The following is a 21,906-nucleotide window of genomic DNA, read 5'->3' as shown; positions in this document are numbered from 1 at the left end:
CATATCCTGGAGGGATAGGTCAGGAAGCACCTGCTCTCTGTATGAAATTATTCCTGTTGCAATACAGAGGGTGCATGTAGCAGCTTTCTCAACTAGGTATTTCCTACACATCTTGAGTGGAGGACTAAGGGTACCAAATGGACCCTTCAAACTGTTCCTTGGTTCATATCAAAAGAAATCCTAATAAATGGAAGAACATTTGGAATAGTAAGTGAATCTGGCTGAAGGAATTATAGATGTTCTTTGCACTAGTCTTTTTCTTTTAACTTGCCTGTAAGTTTAAAATTGTTTCCAAATAAAAAGTTAAAAAATTAAACCCTAGTGTTCCAGACCCACCTATCAAAATACAAGTAAGTGATAATATTGTATAATATTGTTTAATTTCTTACTACACAACTCGGACCACTGGATTTGGAGAGAGAAGACCTGGGTTTAATTCTTTTCTCATTCACTAGCATAGGACCTTGCCTAAACTATTTCACTACTCTGAGCTTCTGTTTTCTTATCTGTGAAATAGAGATAATGAAGTCTTCCTCACAGAGACTTTTCGAGGATTCAGTGAGATTATATATACATATATCTACATAATTTCTATATATTATCTATATAATATACATGCATACTTACATATACATGTAAAATTGTTTTGCTATCCATAAAATTCTGTGCAAATGTTGGGGGCCCCCCACCTTAGGCGAGCTCATGTTCAGTGTGTGTATTTCCTAGAGGAGTGTACATCGACTCACAAGCTCCATTCTGTTTTCTTACAGCCTGAAAGAATTTCAGGGGAGCAGTATGGAATCCATTCTGATGTCTGGAGCTTAGGAATCTCTTTCATGGAGGTATGTTGTTTGCAAATAGACATTTCTGTGCATATCTGTACTTATATGCTCAATCAGGAAGAATGAAGATTTTGAAAGTAAAATAAAATAAACCTTCAGTGTGTTATGTATACATACATGGAGTTTGACTCTAAAGTCTTTATTTTTATATCCTTTTATGGCTTGGGAACTGACTCTGGAGGTTATTCTAAAGTGCTGTTTCTCATAGATCACTTGTATAGGACTTACCTAGAGTGCTTGTTAAAAATACAGGTTCCCTAACCCCATCTAAGAGCAATTAAATCCAAATCTCTAAGAGTCTGCATTCTTAACCTGTTCCCTGGGGGATCCTTATGCACACTAAATGTAGAGAACCTGTATTCTAAAAGAAGATTACAGAAATATTCTTTGCCTTGTTGGAATAACCTCCAAAGGTGATTTAAAAGGTACAGCCCTACTCATTTGGATGTATACATTCTATATGTTTGTTTAAAAAGAAAAAAGCTACCTCGTTCTAATATATATGTGTTTGTGGGGTAAGGGGTGGTATGATATGATGGAGGGGAAGGAGGGGGAGGGAATTTATGTATTTGACACAATTTTAATATCTTTATGCTTTATAGCTGTATTTAGAATGGACTTTCAGTGTGCTAGGTGTAGGCCCCACTAGAACTCTGTGCTAAGATTTCTATAAAATAACCATTGATCTATAAGGAAATGTGTATGATTTACATCAGGAGGACATCTGGCTCAGTTTGAATTACAGTAGTATAGAACCTGGATACTCAACCAGTGCTTCAAAAATTGTTTCAGATAAACGAGGACTTTTTAACAAAGTAGAAAGGACTCTTTAAATAAGATCATAGAGTTGCAATCACAATTTTATAACCTTTTTTTAGTCAAATACTTTTTCTGTGGATTTTTGTAATGCATGGATGCAATTGTATTTGTAAGGAAATGTCTTCAGACTCAATTCACCTACCTGGCAGAAAGAAAACAAAAATAAAGTGTTCAGTGTTCATTAAACCATATTCCTGTGCTTCTTCATAAAAGGGAATCTAAGAAGAAATACAATGTGTATGCATCAGCTGACAGGTTATCCATAATGGTGGTTAGATCTCAGGACTGAGTCTCCCAACAGATTCCTGAAGGGCTTTTTCTGTTAGCCTGTTTCAAGGGAGACTAATGCTTTTGATTTGTGGGACTCAGGCCTTGCTGTCATATAATTTCCGTTGCATATTTTAAATCATTGTCATTGATTGTATTTTATAGATGGCTAGATAAAGCGTAGAACAATTGAGAAGTTATATGGTATAGAGATAAGAATCCTTCATTGGGAATGGAAGACCTACATTGCATTTCCAGGTTTGCTAACTGGTTTTTTTAGGTTACTCTGTGCAAGACACTATTCCTCACTGGGCCTCAGTTTCTTCATTTGTAAAATAATGATCTCCAAGCCCCTTTCCAGACTAATACTCTGTGGCTCTGCTGCTGCTCATTTTGCTGTTGTCTTTTCCTTAATTTTACACAACAACTCTAGAGTTTGTGACTGAGACAGTGATAAAAAGGGATAAAATGCAGAGGCATAGCAGTACTGTCAGAGAGCATAACTAATAGATTTAAGATTTAGAGCACGTATAAATGTTCACCATCCGTCCTTTCCACATTCATTTATGCATTCATGTATTGAGCTCCTGCAATGCCTACTGTATAGGTGCTGGGAATAGAGTAATGAAAGCACACTCGAGTCTTGGCTTTCACGAAGTTACATTTGGTGACGGCTAGGGCGTGAGGGGAAGGACAGAAAACAAAGGGATGACCACATATGTAATTTGTCAGGTGGTGGTAAGTCCTATGGAGGAAAAGAAAGCAGGCTACTCCTCTCTGATAAAGTACCGTTTTAGTGGAGGGAGCTGCCTGGTAACAGCAAGTGCAAAAGCACTAAGATGCAGTGCATTTGGCATATTTAAGGAAAGCAGAGAGACCGGTGTGACTGGAGTGCAGTTGGCAAGGGAAAAGTGGGAAAAACATAAATTTGGAGAGGTAGCCAGGGGCCAGATCATATACAGTTTTGTAGGCCATGCTAAGGACCTTAGATATTACTCTGAGAGTAAATGATCTGACTTACATTTTCAAAGGATCACTGAGTGCTCTGTGGAGCACGACTATAGAAGGGCAGGTGTGGAAACAATGAGATCGGTTTAGGTAGATAGATGGGTGCCCAATAAATATAACACAGTTATATTTATTTATGTTGCATTTTAAAATGTGTGTCTGCCAGTATTTTGCTAGGTGCTGGGGATGCAAAGATTACTAAAAAGAGATTCTTTGTAGTGTAAGGAGGGAAATTGGCATTGATGTATTTTGGATTTTGTTGATCATGTTCATTTATCCCAGAGGTAAACTATTGAATAGTCTCTGGAGGACTGAAGAAAACATACTCACTGAATTTGTAAGATTGAGGAAGATTAGGTATAGGGAACTGTGAGAAAAAGTGTCAGCGTTGAGTGTGGGACACCTGAGTGCAGAAGGAGTGTGTTGGCTCATGTGGTGAAGTGGTGAGCAGATGACCAGATGGTTGAGAGTGAGGACCAGGAAGGGCTAGGCCTTTTGATGCTCCCTGTGTTTTAAAATGGATGGTAAGGAGCTGGGTGTTAACGGCGGGAGGAGGAGATGTTGTTACAGGATGTAAAGTGGAATCTGATTATGGTCATCAGAAAGGGTTGTTGAACACCTCTTTGTACATGATGCTGAACTAAATGCCTTCAGAAGAACCACAGGATTTCAGCCCACGCTTTCTAGGAGCTTATTACCCACCAGACAAGCAAGTGACAACATGTGGCCCACCCAAGTGGTAGACCAGTAAATCATTAGAGAATAGAATAAGGCCCCTGGCATGTGTTTTATACCTTATTCATTTGGGGGTCCAGGGAAAAGAAAAACATGTGATAGGGAAGGGGAATAGGAGGTTTTGAGTCCATAGGGGAGAATTCATAGGTGATTCAGTAATGAAGGTTACAAGAGACCCCAAGGATTTTTCACCCCGCTTAGGGAATGATATAGTGAGAACAGTACCAAGGGGATTGGAAAGTTAGTCCAAAAGAAGTATTTGAGAGTCAAGATTCTTTGTTTTTACTGCAATACACTTGGAATAGATGTGTAAGTCCTGTTTCAAATCACTATAGAGAGAGAGAAGTATAAATTTCAATAGCATTTTTAAATTTGAGGGACAAACTGCATTCTGGAACATAGTCAACACTTTCAGAGAATTGCTTCTCAGCCAGGAATGGTGGCTCACACCTATAATCTCAGCACTTTGGGAGGCCGAGGCAGGAGGAACACTTGAGGCCAAGAGTCCAAGACCAGCCTGCACAATATAGCGAGACCCTGTCTCTACAAAAAATTTTTAAAATGAGGCAGGTGTGGTAGCGTGCACCTGTAGTCCCAGCTACTCCGTAGGTTAAGGTGAAAGCGTTGCTGGAGCCCAGAAGTTCGAGGCTGCAGTGAGCTATGATTGCACCACTGCACTATAGCCAGGACAACAGAGTGAGACCTTGTCTCAAAAAAAAAAAAAAAAAAAATGTGCTTCTCTTCTGTTTATTCTCCCTTTTGAAAACAAGATTCTCTTTCTAGATGTAAGCTCCAAAGAGTAGAAATTTCCATTCATTCTATAATTCTTACTTAAGAACTTGCCACATGCCAGGCCCTGGAGAGTGGGGCACACAAAGCTGAAAGAGCCCACCCCTGGTAGAGCAGAAAGACACCTAAAGCCCAGAATAGCAGGGTAAGTCTTCTTTAGAGATGTTTATGAAGAACTCTGAGCCACAAGTGGGAAGAAGGCTGGGGTTTCATAAAGGAGTTAACATTTGAGTGCAAAGCCTTGATTTTGAAGGGAGATTACCTCTAGGAGAAAGAGGGAAGCGATAGAGAATCCTCCACATCCCGCAGCATACTCGAAGGTGAATCCCTGCAAACACTTACAGGGAGGTCAAATGTCAGCACATGCAAGGTCTCCTAGTACAGTTTCACTGCCTACTTGTGCGCATACCTTCCTCAAAGTGTTTTGAGTCAACCAATTTATTCCTCTAGAGTTCCTGTGGTAAAGAAAAAAAATCAGATAAAAATGTAGGAAACCGAACAAATGATTCCCTGAAATTACACAAGAATCAAAAAGAGACAAAATGGGAACTAGAGTTTTCTATCACTACTACCTCTCCCTGGCATCCCTTCCCCTAATTCCATACGCTCTCATCTCTGAGGTTTGGGGATGCAAGAATCAGAAGATTGCCTTCGTTGTTTTAAACTCCTAAAATGACTTGCCTGCTTTCTTCCTACTGCCCCTTCGCTTGTTAATGTGCTGTCACAGTCCCCATGGGGAGTCATAACAAGGCCTCTCACCACACTCTTTCATAAAAGATGATGCTACATGCCCCTAAAATGCGCTGTTAAAAAAGAATCACAGACGGGTCCATTTGTGCCTTAAGCAAAGAATCTTTAATATCAGACTATCTTTTATCCAGGAACAGAATTGCTCCCATCTCCTTTCAGTTCAGCATCCCTCTGTTGGTGGGCTAAAGGGGGTCTCTTGCAGGATTTTTCCAGCTGTATGTAGTATCTGTAGTTGGCAGATATAACATAAAGGTGGAAATTATTCTTAAGAAGGGGAAAAATGAGATTATTCAGCTTGATTAGCCCATGGCATTTTGACTAGATGAGAAGAATTTGGCCCCTTTGTTGTTTTTATGGTTTTTAACTCAGATCTTTAAATGTGTCATAGTTTCCCTCCTGTGGATTAGTTTTGGAACCAAATAAAGGTCATTGCCATATATGGGGTTTGTGTGGGCTCACTTTGTGATGGGGAAGAGAACCCATGTGGAATTACAGTTCCTCCTTGAAACTTGACAACAAGAATCAGTGTGGAAATGCAAAAAGAAAAGAAAAGAAAGAAGTGAGACCCACTAACAAGAGTATAAAATTCCTAAACTAGGACAAAACCACTGGGAAGGGTTAATCCTGCCCCAGAATATTTGTTTGCCTCTTTTAGAAAGCTCACACTGATTCAGTTCACTGGGTAATTTTTAGGATTATTCACCCTTATAGTTGCTATTTAACACTTTAGAGCTAAAAGAAAATGAGGCCAGGTGCAGTGGCTCACACCTGTAATCTCAGCACTTTGGGAGGATGAGGAGGGAGGATTGCTTGAGCCCCACAGTTCAAGACTAGCCTGGGCAACATAGCAAGACCCCGTCTCTATATAAAATTAAAAAAAGCAAGTTGCCCTGGCATAGTAGCATGTGCCTGTAGTTCCAGCCACTCGGGAGGCTGAAGTGGGAGGATCACTTGAGCCCAGGAGTTGGAAGCTACAGTGAGCTATGATCACACCACTGTACTCTAGCCTGGCCAATAGAGCAAGACTCTGTCTCTAAAAAAATAAATAAATAAATGAAATGAGTTTGGTACATAATAAGGGCTTTATGTTACCAAGTTTGATGCTTTTATTTAATCCTTAGGAGTAGAGCTGCCTAAAACATTTTAGGGTGCAATTTCTTAATTTCATAGGTCAGTGCTTATCTCTTCTCCCAGAGAATGGCTTGAGAAGAGAGTCCCACTTTCTATTTTTACTAAGTAATTGCTCCATTCATATGCTTACATCATTCAAGTCGCAGCATAAACCTGTAGGTGGGAAGTAAACAGTTATATCTGCAAAAGCTGGATTTTGAGTCGACCCTTCTTAGGTCAAAAAATAAGTCAATATGCATCTCTAGCTTTGCATTTGCAGTACCTAGGACAATGCATGTGCATTAAAAAGGCACCACTCCAGTCTTGTAATGTTCTTATTCTCACTGAGTATGCTGTACAAGTAGATGTTCTAGCTTATGTTTCTATCTGGGAGGTTATTGTTAAGGTTGGTAGTGAATAATCTTCTGCCAGACTTTTCCACAGGAGTTAGACCGAAAAGGCCAATCTCTTCTTCTTTTTTTTTTTTTGAGAGACAGGGTCTTGCTGTGTCACTCAGGATAGAGTTCGTTGGCTCAATCATAACTCACTTCAACCTTGAACTTCTGGGCTCAAGGGATCTTCCCACCTCAGTCTCCCAAGTAGCTAGGACTACAGGCATGTGCCACCATGCCCAGCTGACAATCCCATCTTTAGCACATGTGTATTGCTCTTTTTACTTAGATCCTCACGCTTTCTGCCATTGTTGGCCTCCTCTCTACACCAGTCTCTTGAGTCCCAGACATGGAACAGTCTGGCTTGATATGCTTGGTTAATGGGTGTGTCATCTAGTCATCTGAGACCCCTCTTCAGCATGACCACTGTTTTACTGAAGTGGTTTGAATGATGTGCTAAATGATGAAAACAAGGACCGTGGTTTAGAAAAATGTCTCAAAATAAGTGAAGAACATATTCAGAGAGCCACATAAGGTCATTGTCATCAGAGTAACACCATCTTCTGAAGAGTTTTATGGGTTCTATTACTTTGACAAAAAGAGTTTTTCTTGTGAGTTTTAGAATTACCTTTACCAAGTTAAAAATAAATCCATGGAATACTGCGCTGTTCTCTATACACCAAATATCATTTTTCTTCATCACCCCAAAATATAGTTTAAATACCCATCCTTCATGATTCCTACTCTGATATCTCCAGCTGAAGGTAATATCTTCCTCTTCCGACCTTCATTTGCATCTTCCTTGTGTCATGTAAATTTTCCACTTTGTATTATAGTAATTTATAGATGTATCATAGTTCCTCACAACAGGATTCAAATCTGATTCTCTCATAATCTCCTACCCTGTACAGCACAATTCCAGTGCCTTAGTGGGTACTCAGGAAGTTTTTTTGGCTCAATTGTTCCCTATTTTGTAATAGTTTTTAAAGACAGTTTCTGAAAATAAAGATCAGAGTTTAAGGTTTGATGGAATCCTTAACATAAGTGCTCATAAATGTTCATGGAATAGATCACAGGATTTTGCATGTGAAGAAGAGCTTTCTGTTTGCCAAAGTATCAGATCCAGATTCAGAGTCCACCTCAGCCAGTCTAAGCTATAAAACCTTGGGTAAATCGCTTAATTTCTCTGGGCCTCAGTTTCCTCATCCTTAGATGGAAGCTCTCCTTCAGAGCTTTTGGACAAAGATCACAATGAAAAAATTAAGCCATTATCCCCTCTCTTTAAAAGGAATTACCTTTTGAAGTGTTTACATTTGCGTCAGAAAGACTACTAATTTGGTTAAAGATGATGAGTGAAATGCAAGCTTTAGCTTACACTCTCACCTCAATCTCCACTAAAAATAACCATAAAGGGTTTTTTTTTTTTTTTAAAGTTTAACACCATAAAGACAAAGTGAAAGGAGACAATAGCAAACAAGTTTTGGATGTGAGAAAGCAGACGTACAACAGTAAACAGCTTAGCAGAGCTGAGAATGCGGAGTCCTAAGCCAGCAGTAAAGAAAGCAAGAAGTAACCTGATGTACTGCAGGCACCAGAAGGCTCAGGAATAGGAAGGACCAGATGGATATCTGGAGCTAGGAGTGAAGGTGGGACCAAGAGAAGAGAATTGCTTTAAAGTCTTTTGAGAAGCAGTTAAGTTATTTGACACAAGTCCTCTCCCTAACTCAGCACAGATGGACAGTTTCCCCTCTCCAAATCTAACACAAGACTGAGTGGAGATTCTTTTTGGAGAGAATAAAATAAGTCATACCTGGCACCATGGAAGTCTGGGTCCTATTACAGAGTACAGAGGCATTAAGTGAAAGTTTAGATTCTGAATGTGGGGATCCCCCCCTCTGTTCCTAGGACACTGGTGGTTAAGATTACCTTTCAGGCAGGAGATTGGCAGAGAGTTTCTCTAGGGAAATCCGACTAGAAAATCTTAAAGATCCAGCCGTCGGAAGTTCCCCAGCCAAACAGTCCAACTACATCATGCTCCCAGGAAAGCCCTATGAGCTCCGTCCAGGAACACAGAATTTCCAGTCAGATTTTTAGTGCCTTACTGTTAATGAGACATTAGAGGAAGGCCTTTAGGATAAAAACAGAGGCCTTGAAATAATTGGAAAAAAAAAAAAAAAAAGCAACTCCAAGGGCCAGAAAACTATGCATGGGGGAAAAAATTCAAATGAATTACCAATAGTATCCTCAAAGGACTAAGAGAGAATATTGCACTCAAGAGATGAGAACAGGCTACTGCAACAAAAGAATTTTCAGAGAACAACAAGAAAATAGGAGAGAAATGAAAATTAGAGAACCAGCTCAGAAAGTCTAACATGAAAAATAGAAGTTTTCAGGAAGAAAGAAGAGAGAAAACAAAAGGAGAAGAAATCACCAAAGAAAGTGTTTTAATTTTAATGTTATGACATGGAAGAAATATTTGTATGTCATTTGAGATTGCCCTCCTCTTAGTATTTCTACAGAAAAACAAAAAACAAACCTAACTTTTTTTTTCTAAATGGCATGTGATGATGTTTTTGCCCAGAGAAAGTGAATTTTTTGTTGGAGGATGGTAAATAGAATTTTTCCAAAGGAAAGTTTAGCATAAAAAAGTACAAATAGGCCGCGCACGGTGGCTCACGCCTGTAATCCTAGCACTCTGGGAGGCCGAGGCGGTGGATCGCTCAAGGTCAGGAGTTTGAGACCAGCCTGAGCAAGAGCGAGACCCCGTCTCTACTAAAAATAGAAAGAAATTATCTGGCCAACTAAAATATATATAGAAAAAAATTAGCCAGGCATGGTGGCACATGCCTGTAGTCCCAGCTACTCGGGAGGCTGAGGCAGTAGGATCGCTTAAGCTCAGGAGTTTGAGGTTGCTGTGAGCTAGGCTGACGCCACGGCACTCACTCTAGCCTGGGCAACAAAGCAAGACTCTGTCTCAAAAAAAAAAAAAAAAAAAAAAAATTACAAATAATTTGACATGACTATCTTTTGTCATATGAGATTGTAAAGGCTGATAACACATCTCACTTTTTGGTTTTGCCTTTATACATATTGTTCAATGGCTGCCAGATAAGACTCATTAGATATCAAGAAAATGAAGTGTGCTCTTTTTACAAAGCATCCACATAAACCATGTTGAACTATGTAAATGAAAATGAAAGTATTGAAAAAGTTGCATGGATTACCCAGCCCAATACCCTTGACAAAAGCTTGTGGGAAAGTTTAATGGAGAGTTTGTCATTTTCTTTCTGATACCATTTATTTTTTATTTTTTACTTTTAGAGATGGAGTGTGGCTCTGTCACCCAGACTGGAGTGCAATTGCACAATTATAGCTCACTGTAACCTTGAACTTCTGGGTGGAAGCAATCCGCTCTACCCTGGCCTCCTGAGTAGCTAGGACTATGGGCACGTACCTCCACACATGACTAATTTTTTTGTTTTTATTTTTTGTAGAGACAGGGTCTTGCTATATTGCCCCGGCTGGTCTCAAACTTCTGGCCTCAAGCAGTCCTCCCACCTTGGCCTCCCAAAGTGTTGGGATTACAGGTGTGAGCCATCATGCCCAGCCTTCCGATATAATTTTTAGATTCAAAGGCTATCATCCTAATTCTTGAACTGTTAAAGAGCTCAGATTTTGGATTAACCAGAGTTTGGTTCACATATTGTCACTTCTACTTATAATCAGTGTGATCGCAGCCAGTTCACTTTGCCACTCCAAGGTCAGTTTCTTATCTGTAAGATGAAGATAACATTAGAATCCATTCATTCCTTAAATATTTATCGAACCTCTTTTATGTATCAAATACTTTACTAAGTACTAGGGATAAACTGGTAAATAAAATAGGCAAGTACCCTTTCCTTGTTGAGCCAACAATGTAATGAGGGAGGCAGAAGATAAACAATGATAGTAAACACATATTTTTTAAAAGCAAGATTAGAATATTTTCAGTGTTCTAGGCTTTTTAACAAATACTTTCATTTACCCTTACCAATGGTAAGCTTCTCTTTAAAATAGCATCATGTATGTATTGAATGCTTACCAAGTAACAAGAATTCGAGAGCATTATCTAAACTTGGCTCCTGCCTCTAAATATACGGAAGAACCCATTTCCCGCTCTCCCTACAGAAAACACCCAAAGACACAGCTATCTCTGGTGGATCTACAGTTGCAGTCTTGTGTGCCTTTCTAGCCCTTGGTGCTCGTGAACCTGTTCTGAGGACTGATGGATGGCTCTGGATGCCCTGTAAGCACCTGCTGTCAGCTTCTCTAGACTATAAACACTTTACATTTAGTGTGCTTCACTCGCAAACTAATATTTTCTCCTCTTCTTTTTAAATGATTATTTCCAAGAATGTGAGTAGAATCTTATTACAAGTTGAGTATCCCTAATCTGAAAATCCGAATCTGAAGTGCTCTAAAACCTGAAACTTTTTGAGCACTGACATGACCCTCAAAGGTCACGCTTATTGGAGCATTTCAGATTTCAGGTTTTCAGATTAAGAATGCCAGTGAGTATAATGCAAATATTCCAAAATCTGAAAAACTCCAAAATCTGAAACACTTCTTGTCCAAAGCATTTCAGATAAAGGTTACACTCAACCTGTGTCATATGTTCAGTCTGCTGCTCCAACTAGTGAAACATCTTACCTGTTGATCAGAAGTTTCTGCTGAAAACCTGAAGGATCTGAAGGGCTCAGTGACAAAGGAAATTTCAGTAGAAGATTGTACAGGAAAGTGGGAAGGATGTGGTTCTGGAATCTTTGTCATGGGCCCTCCTTCCTTTCCATTGAAAAATGTTGAGGAAAAAAACATGTAGCAATTTCTGTCACTCTTCCCCCCACTCTAACTCCCCTTTCTATAATTCTGTCTTAACTTGATTTTTCCTATTATTTTTTTTTTCTAAAATTTTGTGTAACTTACTGCAAAAAGGAGCTGTTAAAATGACCTTTGGCAGATGATGGATTGAGTAGTTCAGTCCTCTGCAAGGTTGTGAAGGGATCCAGCTGTCTCATATTACCATGCCTAAATGTGCATTTTCCAAGGTTGTCAGTCATCGGAGTGAATGTGAAACTGGCAGACACAGTGAAGTGTTGCCACTGAATGAGGCATTGTGGAGTTTGCTTTGTGCTCAGAGCTATCGGGAACAACCATGAGATTGACAAAACAAGTTGGAACAGGTGCTAGCAGTCCCAGCTAAGCATTTTATTATTTTGATGGATTTCAGATGGATTTTAATGTTATTTCAACAGCACATGCCCTTATCATGTATACATATAAATACACAGAATTTGGAATTTTAAAAAAACATTAAGTCAACAAAGTCTTGATATGAAGAATAAAGAAATAAAGAGAAGACGCAGTGGGCATTCTACAACCCATCTTCAGATGTTCGAAGGATTGTCAGTGGAGAAATGGTGCTGAATCTTCTGAAGCTAAAACAAAAACAAACCAAAAAAGCCCATGACTTTCTATTCAACATAAAGAAGAATTTTCTAATGGATAGATCCCTACACCCTTGCTACTCAATAGTGGAATCATTAGAGGTAAAAATGCCCGATCCCTGGAGACATTTCAGTAGGGACTGAATGACTTAGATTTTTTTTAGAAGAAATTCTTTGTAGAAAAAACAGGCATAAGATTAGACAATATGCAGTAATTCATTCATTCAGTCACTCAGCAGATATTTTTTGCATACCTACTATGTGGCAGGCCCGGTGTTAGTCCTGGGGACACTGCTGTGAACAAAACTGACAAAGTCCCTGCTTGCGTGGGCCTACATTTTAAAGAAGGGAGCCTGACAATTGTAACTTGTTAGACAGAAATAAACAGGATAACTGAGTGGCGTGGGGTCACTTTTGAGTTGAGATCTAAAAGATGGAACCAGTCTTCTAGTGACATCTGTCAACTCTGAAATTCTCTGAGTCTGTGATAATTTTGGGAACCACTACTGCTAACTTTGAGATATCCAATGGTAGAAACTGCTGCTTCTAGAATTCTATCAATACTCAAATCCGGTGACCTGGAATTGACTTTAAAAATCATCTTCAAGATCCCACAGACCCTATGACATTCTTTGGTTCTGAACTGTATAATGATAACTTTAACATCTTCTATAGCATTTATTTAGAAAATTCTTGTACGCGCCTTGTATTTAGAGACTAGAAATTTTTTTAACTAGAAAAGAGACCTTAGAACTTGTTAAATCAGACCATTCCTCTTACTAGTGAGGAAGCTGGGCTTCAGAGCAGAGAAGGAATGAGCCTGCATTTGCTGCACGCAGCTCGCGCTGTACAGAAGAGGACTGGAATCAAGGTCTTCTGAAGTGAAGTTTACTGCTCTTTCCTCTCTTCCAAGCTGTTGACATCCTCTTGCTAAATGTCATTCTAACAAGAAGGGTGACAACACTTTATATGTAGATAACACTTAACGCCCTTTGGTATTCATTATCTCATTTAAGCTTTTCCCCACTGTGATGGGAAATGCCTGAAAAATCAGTAATTTGAGGCATCAGAGATTTTTCCACCTTATGAGCATCAGAGCTCCCATTTTGCAAGTGAGGAAACTGATATCCAGAGAAATTAAAGGACTTTTCCAGAAAGGCTAAGTGACTATGCCAGGCAGCAGCAGTCAGGTGTCCCAATTCATGAATTAAATTCTTCTTCTTCCACTACAAGTAGATCAAGTAATTGAGAAAAAAAAAGAAGACATGAATGGTAAATATAAATGAGCAGGAAATTAGATAAAGGAAAGAGAGGTTTATTGTGGCTCCGCTGGTCAGTCAAGACTGCTTTCTACAGGATTACACCTTTTACTATCCCTGTAGCTGTTTCCATTTTACTGTATTTCAAAATGTGCCCATTGGGCTTCAGAAACCACGGCCTAGTTTGTTAAAAGAAACACAAGATTAACTCAATCTGTAATATGTCTACTACAACAGGAAGTGGGTAGGTGAGAATTACATCTGATCGGTAAATATTTATCCAGTACCTCCCTATGCTGACAGTGAGGGTATAAACTTTGCCCTCAGGGGCTCCTTGACCAGTGGGGAGACGGAGAAGTAAAAGTGCATTGCACCTAGTGCAAAACTCACATAGGACTGGGCAGATGAAAGTGAGGACTGACATCAGCGTCAGGAACGCATTTCAATTGTTAATTACTGCTTAATAAAGTACCCAAAATTAGTGGCTAAAAATAACAGCCATTTATTCACTTAGGATTTTGTGGGTCAGGAATCCTAGCAGGACTCAGCCATTCCTCATAGCGTCAAGGATCCCTCATGAGGTTGCACTTGGATAGTGGTTAAGAATGGAAGATCCAAGATGACTTCACTTGCATGTGTGGTGCCTTGGTGGGGATGGCCAGGAGAGACTGGGACTTTCCTCTCCTACATCTCTCTATCTCTCTCTCTTCCTCCCCTTCATGGCTACTTTAGGCTCCCTTTGTGGTGCCTTGTGTTCTAAGCTGTGGTGGCAAAAGCAGCAAATCCCTTAAAGCCCAACCTGAGAAATGACACAAGATTGCTCCTGCCATATTCTGTTGACCACAACATAGGCTCTTGATGAGGAAGTTACAAGGTCATATTGCAAAAGAACGTCTGGGATGGTAGATTCTGTTAAGGACATCTCTGGAAACGTAATATACCCCAGAAAGCTTCCTAGAAATGATGATGTCTAGACTACGTTTTGGTGAATGAGTTATATCTGGAGGACAGTGTTCCAACAGGAGCAGCAGCATATACGAAGACTAGAAATGTGAGAATGTCATCTGATTATGACTTTCTTGACTTTGAGATGTCTAGAAATAGAAGTGTAGATGATGTTGAGCTCAATAGAGTAGACCCCGGCACTGATATTTTCTCCAATACCCACAGCTGCATGACTCCAGATAGTGGTTTAGAGATGGAAGTCCCCAGAGCTAGGTCTCTAACAGACTGTTGTCATGGTTAAAGCTGCCTGCTGTCAGAGGACACAGGTCAGTATTACACAAACATATTAAAAAGATGTCATTCTTAATTCTTATTATGAGGATTCAAATGGCTATTGAAGTAAGTACATGAGATGGGTTTGGGGGCAGTTAACTCTAACTCTTTTCCCTTCTTGCAACCCTTTAGTCTTTAATAAGAAATAAGCCATCTAAATTCATTATAATGCTTAAATATGTGAAAGTGGTAGCTACTGACCATTCTAAGCAGTGATGCATAAGAAGGCCCTATCAGTTAAGACTGTCAAACCTTAATACTGAAGAGTTTATGTACTATGTTCATTAAGATAGTGTAGCAGGGAAACAACCAAACCATGTACCACCAGGTTGACCAGGCTCTAAGAGATATCACCATCAGGGTGATCATAATTTATCAGGATCAGGATTTATCATAATCAATAAATCTTATTATCAACCTACTGTAAAATACTATTTCTGATGTCATAGAGAACATAGAAGTTTATGATTTAGAGTTTGCCCTTAAACAAGTTAAAATTTATCAGGCATTGGAGACACAGGAAAATGTAGAGCACTAGGAACTATCATCAGGTAGGGTGTGATACTCTGCTTAGTGAATGGTATGGTCAAGGAGTGGTATGATTTTGGCCACAAAATTGTGGGTAGAGTCTTCTGAGACTAACTCCTGACAGAACTGGAGGAACATGAGGAACAATTTGAGCTAAGTCCTAAAAGGGTAAGTAGGTTAGAGTTCCAGCTACTCATCTGTTGCACCATCTCAGATTCCAGATAGGAAAACTATCCTCAGTATTGCATTTTGAGCTGTGCAAACATTTGAAAAACATTCATTTTTTATTAGAAAACTAAACTAGTTGCTTTCATCCATTGCAACTGAATTTTATTTCTCTTTTATTCAGAGTTTCTCACTGAATTTCCTTTCCATGCACAAAACACCATCCAAAAAGGCCTTTGCAGCTGTTTTTAAGTGACTTCTAAAGATTCAGGTATATACCCAGGTATTTTAATTAGCATTGCTGAGAGTAGAGCTACTGATGGAAATCAGCATGGAACAATTAGGGTGTCTGTAAAGCTACAAACGTGGGTCTTTTTAAATAGAGGGGGCTTTTTCCCCTTCTTTTTTTTATTTAGCAATTAGATACCTCATATATACTGTGGCCTGGTTGAAATTATATGTTGCATTTAAACACAATATCCATCCAAAAAGTTATTCAGCTAGGGTTTTTAGTCTAATGTAGAATAGACTGATATAAACACACACATATGCTTACACATACATAAGTGTATAACACACACACATACACACACTCTTTTTTAAGGAAGAAAAGAAAGTGATGCAAATGAAATGGCATTATGGAAGAGGAAGGACAATTACGTGTGTTGGGACAGCAAGGTTAGAAAGACCAAGCAACGTTTAAAGATTCAAAACAATAGCATTTAGCATGAAATCTACTTTTTATCATCCTTACCCAGCCATCAGAATGAAGAAAGACAGTGTCCAGCTGTAGCAGTAGTTTGGTAGCAGGAGAATTAGAAGTAAAGGTACTAGTGCCTGAGGGGTGGGTCATGAATTAATAATTGCTATGTGGCGGATGAGCCCCGTCAGAAGAGCTGAAAATGAGGAAGTTGCCTTGCAGAGCGCTATCAATCACTCAGTGACCATAACTTCCAGTAATTAGTGTATTTTATGGGCCTTTGCTTCAGTGGCTCGAAAGCACATATGCTCCAGTCACAGCTAAACTTTGCCGGAGTAATATTCCAGGATGATTTATCCTCCTGCTGCACTGGGATATAACCCTATATTAGGTGAAGATTGTGAACTAAGCTGCAATAAAGTGTAAGTTTAGGTACAGTTTGCCCAGGTTGAGACCTCAATGTATCATGCTTTTCAGCATTCATGGTTAGGCTACAGCAAGCAATCATTTTTAACAGTGAAACAAATAAAGCAGTTAAAGAAACAGCTTTAGGATATTGTACTTGTGAATTACTGTTGCCTTCTCCCCATTTAAGTGTCCACTGTAATAAGCCCATTTCTAATTAAAAAAAAACTTTATTAGAAACATTTATTTGTAATGGTGTCATCTCTCCATTACTATTAGCGATCTAGGACAGAATGCAAGGCCTTTTGAATGATAGAAAAGTGCTTGATTTATTTCTTTATGCTACTATGTTTGGGCTCCTTAAGTTAAAATGAATTTGCTTTATATCAGTGGGTTCTGGTGGTGATGAGTAGTTCTTTTTGAAATATTGGCACATGTTAAAGAGTATTCCTGATGGGAACCTCACATTTAGGCTCTTTCTACAGAAAGAAAAAAATGTTATGTACAGGTTCTCAGGAGTACTTGGCACTTTTCATACAGGCATAATGAATTATTTGCTGTGGTTTACCCACTGTACTAGAAGCCTTTGGGGTCTTTATACACAGCTTCCTTTACCAATGCCTAAACATCTGTAGAGCCCAATGTTCTTCCTAGTAATTTAACAAGCTTTGCCACCAACTTACAGTATGACCTTGGGCAAATTAATTATGCTTCTGGTACCTCCATTGGGCCATAATTCTGTTTGTGTTAAAGAAATCCTTTGAGTTTGTAAGAAAGTATTACCCGAAAATAAGGAAAAGATATACATGGTTCTATCGTATTCTCTTGAGAGAGAAATACTTCTACACCACTTTTAATGATGATGTCCTTGAATTTCCTTAAATAGACACCAGTGATAAGCTAATTTCACCAAGCAGAGATGAAAAGGTGTACACAGTTTGATGGCTTTCATTACATTTATTATCCCATCTTTAATTTGCCATGTATTATAATATCATACAAGTTAAACAATAATAGTAAAACAAATTGTCTTTAATTAAAGTGAATTAGGTTTTGATTTTAATATATTTGATGTAGTAAGAACTGATAATGTGGAGGGTCCCAAAGGTTATTAGGGCATATTTCTGTTGGGCCTGATGGTATTAGTAATAAACCTCTTCCTCGTAGTTGTAGACGTGAACAAATATGTCACTTCATCAGTCTCTGTTACTGGCACTTATGCCCCTCCACAGGGGTTGCAGATTCCACAAGTTATCAGCTAATGGCGTTATACATTAAAAATTGAAGCTTTCCTCACTCCGAGGCCTTTCAAGGCTTTGTTCTTAAGCCCCAGACACTTTGGAGTGCAGCTGCAAACTATAGGCAGAAGATTAAATTAATTTGTAACTCTTTTTTTTGGTCCTGCATTACTAAATCCTCCACATTTAATTGAAACCCTACTTCAAGACGCTTTGTGTTTCTGTGTTCTTTGTTGTCAGTTTAACCTCCAAAGCACTTTAACACTGGTAAATTGCTGTTATATCCTTTGGATTGTTTTTAAACCATTCAGTAAGAGAACAGTGAAATTGATATATGGGAAGAAAAGTAAAATCTTCGGTAGATTTTGAGGTATTTAATATTTATTATGGTTCTTCACCAGCATACTTTCAGATGATTTAAACTCTTTCTCTAGGACTGTGTAAATTGGTCTTGGGATGAAATCTCACCTAGGGAATTTTATGTAATCCAGTAGTTAAGTCTGATTTTTTAATGTTTCCCTGTGTCTGAATGTTCCAAAGTGGCTGCTGCATTTCTGTAAAATGAAGGTTTAACTGCAATGCACAATCTAAATGCAAAATCCTTAGATGGAAATTTAATTGTGTAAAATGTGCACAAGGTAATTAAGAACAAATTTTAGAACATTTCAGACTATAAAGTCTTCCTTCAGCTAGATCACTGGCTATATTGAAAATGCTTATTTTCAATTTGCAGTTATACTGAGAAACATAGAATATGTCTAAATTAAGAATAATAAAATCCAGTGCTCTTCAGCATAACTGTAAATTTAAAACTACTCCCACAACATTGTTGCTATTCTAAGGAGGGGACAGTCACCAAAAGTATGTCTTGAATTTGTCCTGTACTTGCTTTCTGACTCCAATGTTTATTTTCTCTTTATCATTTATGATTTCATGACAATAATTACTTTAATATCAACAAAAGACATTTTTGTTGCTTTGTAAATAAATATCTTCTAACTTTTGTTAAAATACTGATGTTTCTATCATGTGATTGGCAGTTGTTATCATGTCTCTTTATGCACAAAACCACAAATGTATTATTTAAATTATGAAATCCAACATATTCAAATGCTGCTAACTGAAAAGCATTTCATAGATTATTGTTGGGCAAATCAAAGATCAGTAAGGTCACACTAAGGAACAGTCCTAGCTTTACAGTAAGATGTCAGTGGTTTACTGTTATTCTAATATATTCCCAACTGGTAAACACTTTCAGGGCATTCTTTTTTCCCTTTTACATAATATATGTCCCACAACCTACAGCGTATTAGTTTGCTGAATCTTAAGTATTTGGAATTAAAATACGCTTTTTTGTTAACGTTAAATAGAATTCCTCATCTCTACCTCCACCCACCCCCCAAAATAAATAAAGCATTTCCCAATCTTTTACAATGTGAGCTGTTCCCCTCCTGGGAATGAAAAGGGTGTGAGAGTCTTTTGATGAATTGCTGGCGTTTATGTGCATCTACATTTTTCAATATACTTTTTTTCAAAATGACTTAAGCTGCCTATATTTAAATGTTTCTTTTGTAAAGATGATAAAGAGAGCAAAGATTTCTATTGGCTTAGCCCTAATCTGTTTGCTTTGTTGCGATTTTTTTTTTCCCTTTACTTTAACTGTTAACCTATTTATAAATCTAAATCTACATACAAAGGTCATTGGTTGGCTGAACTTAAACCATTTTACTCAGTAAATTTAATTAAGAAAATACAGTGCAACTCATAAGCAAATGAGTTTTTTCCTAGTTTTAAACCAAACCACCCTCTTGAGTGCTGATTGCCTTGCCCGACCCCTGGTGATACAGAAACAGGCAAAATTAAAAAGGACATTAAAGCTTCATTAAATCTGAAACACATTTAGTACAGTGACATATCTGCAGGCCATTTCAGAGAAGATTACATACTCTCTTTTGTAAGTTTCCTAATTTATAATACCTTGACAATAAAAACTGGGGAAATGCAAGTAGATTAATAGACCAGTAGGGGTAAAAGATACAGAATGGCCCCAGGTCCGTCTATCTCTGAAATATTCACTCAGAACGTACGTGCTTCCTCCTACCCATAAGAGTTCTGTGTTTATTTTGACTTTTGACAGCCTCATGAAGAACTTGTTTATTTTCTCTTTTTCATGAACTTGTTCTTCATGTAGCCATACCTGCTAAGAGCCCTTTTTCTTTTTTACCTCCTAATAGAACTTGATAAAAGGGTGCTAGGGTCTGGCTATATATTTCCTTCTACTTTTCCACAAGACAAATAGTGTGGAACATAAACACTGCAGCTGCATTAGACCTAGAAGGATAGAGACATATATAGAAAGCAGGTTCCTCTCCTGGGGCTTCAAAATGACTGTTTTCAGTGCCAGCCTAATAGTGTCACTGCCTCTTTTCACTGGCATAGGATTGGAGTCCTTGGTCCAATCCTGGAGAAGCCCAGTGATGATGCTCCATGAGAGAGAAAGTGATTGTCATGATGCTGTCGCAACGGTACATGCTGTTTAGGGTCAAGGAACCATTCTCTGTCCTCCACCTGCGAAGAGGTCAGACCTGCAAGATATCTTAGAAGCAGCTATGCCTCCCAGGGGCGTAGTTGATAGGTAGGACTGAGGTCCCATAGGGTGGCAGGAAATTATGCAGAAAGCGAAGCCAGACCCAAGAGTGATGAGTTCACCAGTTCAAGCACTGCCACTTGTTCCCAAGCACACTGATGCAGAGGTGCTTCCAGCTGACCAAACTGCACTAAATTTTCTCTCTGTTCTCTTTCGTGGTGATATCTTACAGAGCAAATGAATCACAACAGCCATCCTTGTTTGCCTTGTGCCAGTCATGAGAGAGAGGACCACGCAGATGACTGCACATTCCCAAATTGGCTGGAGCCTGGCCGCTCCATAGAATGATTATGATTTGAGACTTGGAGTCTTTGTGTTGAAATGTGAAGAATTCACATTTTTTGCTTTATCCCACTCTTTTGAAGCCATCCATTTATGACTGCTTAATTCGTTAAACTGTAAGAACCAATAGACAGTGTTGGCACCTGCCAGCTAGTTTAGATCTTGACTGGATGTATGGTGGGCAAGTTTCTTCTGCTTGTAAGCCATGTGGACAGAATTCTTCCATGGTGCCTAATGACATCTTCAACATGTACCTGAGTGAATGACACAACACCTGTAGAAGGATTTGAGATAGAACATTCTAAATGTTTTCTAGTAGTTTGTAAGCTGTTAGCTTTTTTAGGTGAGAGACACTCCTCTTGCTGGTTTTCTAACTCCAAATGGAATTAGCTGCAAAATTCATAATCTATAGAGCACTGTGATGATAGGCAACAGCTTTAGCTGCACTGTCACTACTTGTCAAGTCAGTACAGAATGGTGTAAATGCCTAGTCCACCCACCACAACAGACTGCTTTGACTCCTCCTGAATCAATGTGCACACTCTTGTCAGCCAGAAACACACTGTATTTTCAAAATGTAGGGCAAACCTAGAAGCCTGTATTGGGTAGGGGTCTGGTAGGGGCAGAGGATGGGAGAGCTGAGTCTCTCCCCTTCTGGATAATAGTACATGGACAACAAACATAATCACAGAAAACCCTGAAAGGGTTTCTCTTTCCTTCATACCATCTTGTGATGTTTTTGTTATTTATACCTGAAGGGATTAATGATATCTATCAAATGAAATGACGGTAGTATTTCTTGAATACCCATATACATGGTGTACATCTTATATACAAGATGTGAGTACAGAGTAATGAAATTTACTAGGTATTCCAAAACATTCTATACACACACACACACACACACACACACACGCGCGCGCGCGCGCACACACACATCCAAATGAGTGTTGGCCCTTTCAAAGTAGTCACTTTACAAGGTCATATGCCTTATTCCTGTTACATTGCTGTTGCTCAGACTGGTTTTAGAACTTTGAAAACCTCAGCACCTTCAAGTCTATCCTTAATAAAAGTAACAAAATATTTATTCTTTGTAGGTGGCTTGAATTTTGGTAATACCCATAGGCCATTCAAACATTAGTCTACAAATAATATACATGATCAACAAACTGAAAGGTATAATTTTAAATCCAAGATAAGATGCAGTTC

The 21,906-nt window shown here is 38.8% G+C and overlaps 1 protein-coding gene across 5 annotated transcripts in view; it reads left to right on the top strand.

The window, feature by feature from the left end:
- Positions 1 to 21,906, top strand: part of MAP2K5 (mitogen-activated protein kinase kinase 5) — a 242,706-nt gene that overhangs the window by 137,912 nt on the left and 82,888 nt on the right. For all 5 annotated transcript variants that reach the window (XM_069458451.1, XM_069458445.1, XM_069458436.1 and 2 more), the window contains one exon: positions 771 to 842. In XM_069458451.1, the coding sequence (XP_069314552.1) occupies positions 771 to 842 (72 nt within the window). The remainder of the gene's footprint in view (positions 1 to 770; positions 843 to 21,906) is intronic.

The sequence above is a fragment of the Eulemur rufifrons genome, chromosome 2 (assembly GCF_041146395.1).
Source record: "Eulemur rufifrons isolate Redbay chromosome 2, OSU_ERuf_1, whole genome shotgun sequence".
Taxonomy (NCBI): Eukaryota; Metazoa; Chordata; class Mammalia; order Primates; family Lemuridae; genus Eulemur; species Eulemur rufifrons.
Note: the sequence above shows the minus strand (reverse complement) of the source record. Positions and strands in the feature narration are given on the sequence as shown.